Source organism: Austrofundulus limnaeus, unplaced genomic scaffold (genome assembly GCF_001266775.1).
Source record: "Austrofundulus limnaeus strain Quisiro unplaced genomic scaffold, Austrofundulus_limnaeus-1.0 Scaffold52, whole genome shotgun sequence".
In the NCBI taxonomy this organism is placed as follows: Eukaryota; Metazoa; Chordata; class Actinopteri; order Cyprinodontiformes; family Rivulidae; genus Austrofundulus; species Austrofundulus limnaeus.
The window spans coordinates 2,211,663-2,213,232 of NW_013952454.1; the positions used below are offsets into that span (position 1 = coordinate 2,211,663).

Consider the following 1,570-nt stretch of genomic DNA (forward strand, 5'->3'; position numbering starts at 1 on the left):
CCTTTTTCTCAAATAAATAAATTCAATCAAAAATAACCTTCAAATTACGAAAACAAAAACGTACAAAAAAATTAAAGAAAAACAAAGGTTTAATTCCTTCTTCAGCAACAATTTGTAAATTATAATCACATTAAAATTTGAACCACCTTCAGTGGTTAGTAAAAACGCATTTTTAAAGTCTTTGTATCAAATATGTTGTAAGAAATTACAAAAGGCTGCATGTTGTCCTGAGGCAACATTGTACCACATCAGAATATCATCCAGATGTAAAGTTGGAACACAAACAGTGTAAAAAGAATTTATTTTAATTTATAAGGTACATATTGGGATAAAGGTATGAATAATATTTACATTGAAATGCCACTGATTAATTCTTTTAATGTGCAAAATTAATTATAGTTCTAAAAAACTAAATGATTTTTCAAGTGTTTGCTTCAAGAAATTGATGTTTATAATGAATATATATTCTAGTTTTTGCATTAAAACATCCAGTTAGTTTGTTTATGGTACAACGTTGCCTTGAGACAACAAACTTCTATTCAATTAATTTTTAAGAAGTTTTTTTTTACTATTTGATAACATGTGTACCATAGAGTGTTAAAAGTATACTGTGTACTACACAACATTCTTGTTGTCATTATTTTACTGCATATCTTTCTTCCAGGAAACACGACTTTCATGTTTTTTATTTTATTTTAAAGTGGTCCTGATTGGATCTTCAAGCTTTTTGAGGGTCTTTGGTGGGCATGACTTTTTTTTAGAGAAATATTTTTGACGTTTGTTAAACAGTTTACCTCCCAAGAGTTATTCAGACACAAAAGAACCTCCCAAACTGTAAAGCTGAACCAGCACTCTGCCGACACGAAAACTTTTCCTGTCTCCTTTTCTCTTTAAACAATCGTCCGTCTTGTTAACCAGAACCTGCAGATTGTGCTGTTTTGTTTTTTTTTTTTTTACCAAGTTTTCCGGGCTGCAGCTCAAGGAGAGTGAAACCTAAAATCGTCTGAGACATGAGTTTTTGGTGACGCTGCAAAAAGACGCTTAAACCAGCCGTGAAAAATAAAAGTTTGTAAGCAGAACGTAAACCTACAAGCTGGGCGGTGTGTTTAAAATGTTTAAAATTTGGTTTTCTGTAGCGGCTCCAAAGTCAAACACTGTAGCTCCTGCAACAAATGTGTGGAAGGCTTCGATCATCACTGCAAGTGGCTGAACACCTGTGTGGGCCGAAGAAACTACAGGTCAGATTGTTTTGGGTGAACACGTCTTCTCATTATTATTTTTAAAATCCACAAATAACCATCAGGTCATGCGTTTCTTCCAGGTTCTTCTTCGGGGCCTTGGTCTCTGCGACCGTCGGCGTCTTTGTGCTCGTCATCGTCATTCTGTTCACGTTCATCGAACATTACTTGAATCCACACAACCTGCGAACGGCGCCACAGTTTGACCGTGAGTTACAGCGGGTAAAATAACTATTGAACACGTCAACATTTTTCTCAGTAAATATATTACTAGAGGTGCTAATGACATGAAATTTTCACCAGATGTTGGTAACAACCCAAGTGATCCATAC

General features: G+C 34.8%; 1 protein-coding gene across 1 annotated transcript in view; it reads left to right on the top strand.

The window, feature by feature from the left end:
- Positions 1–1,570, top strand: part of zdhhc11 (zDHHC palmitoyltransferase 11) — a gene marked incomplete in the record, with an annotated part of 12,962 nt that overhangs the window by 5,599 nt on the left and 5,793 nt on the right. Inside the window, 2 exon segments of the mRNA XM_014008787.1 lie at positions 1,137–1,238; positions 1,322–1,446. Coding sequence (XP_013864241.1) covers positions 1,137–1,238; positions 1,322–1,446 — 227 coding nt within the window.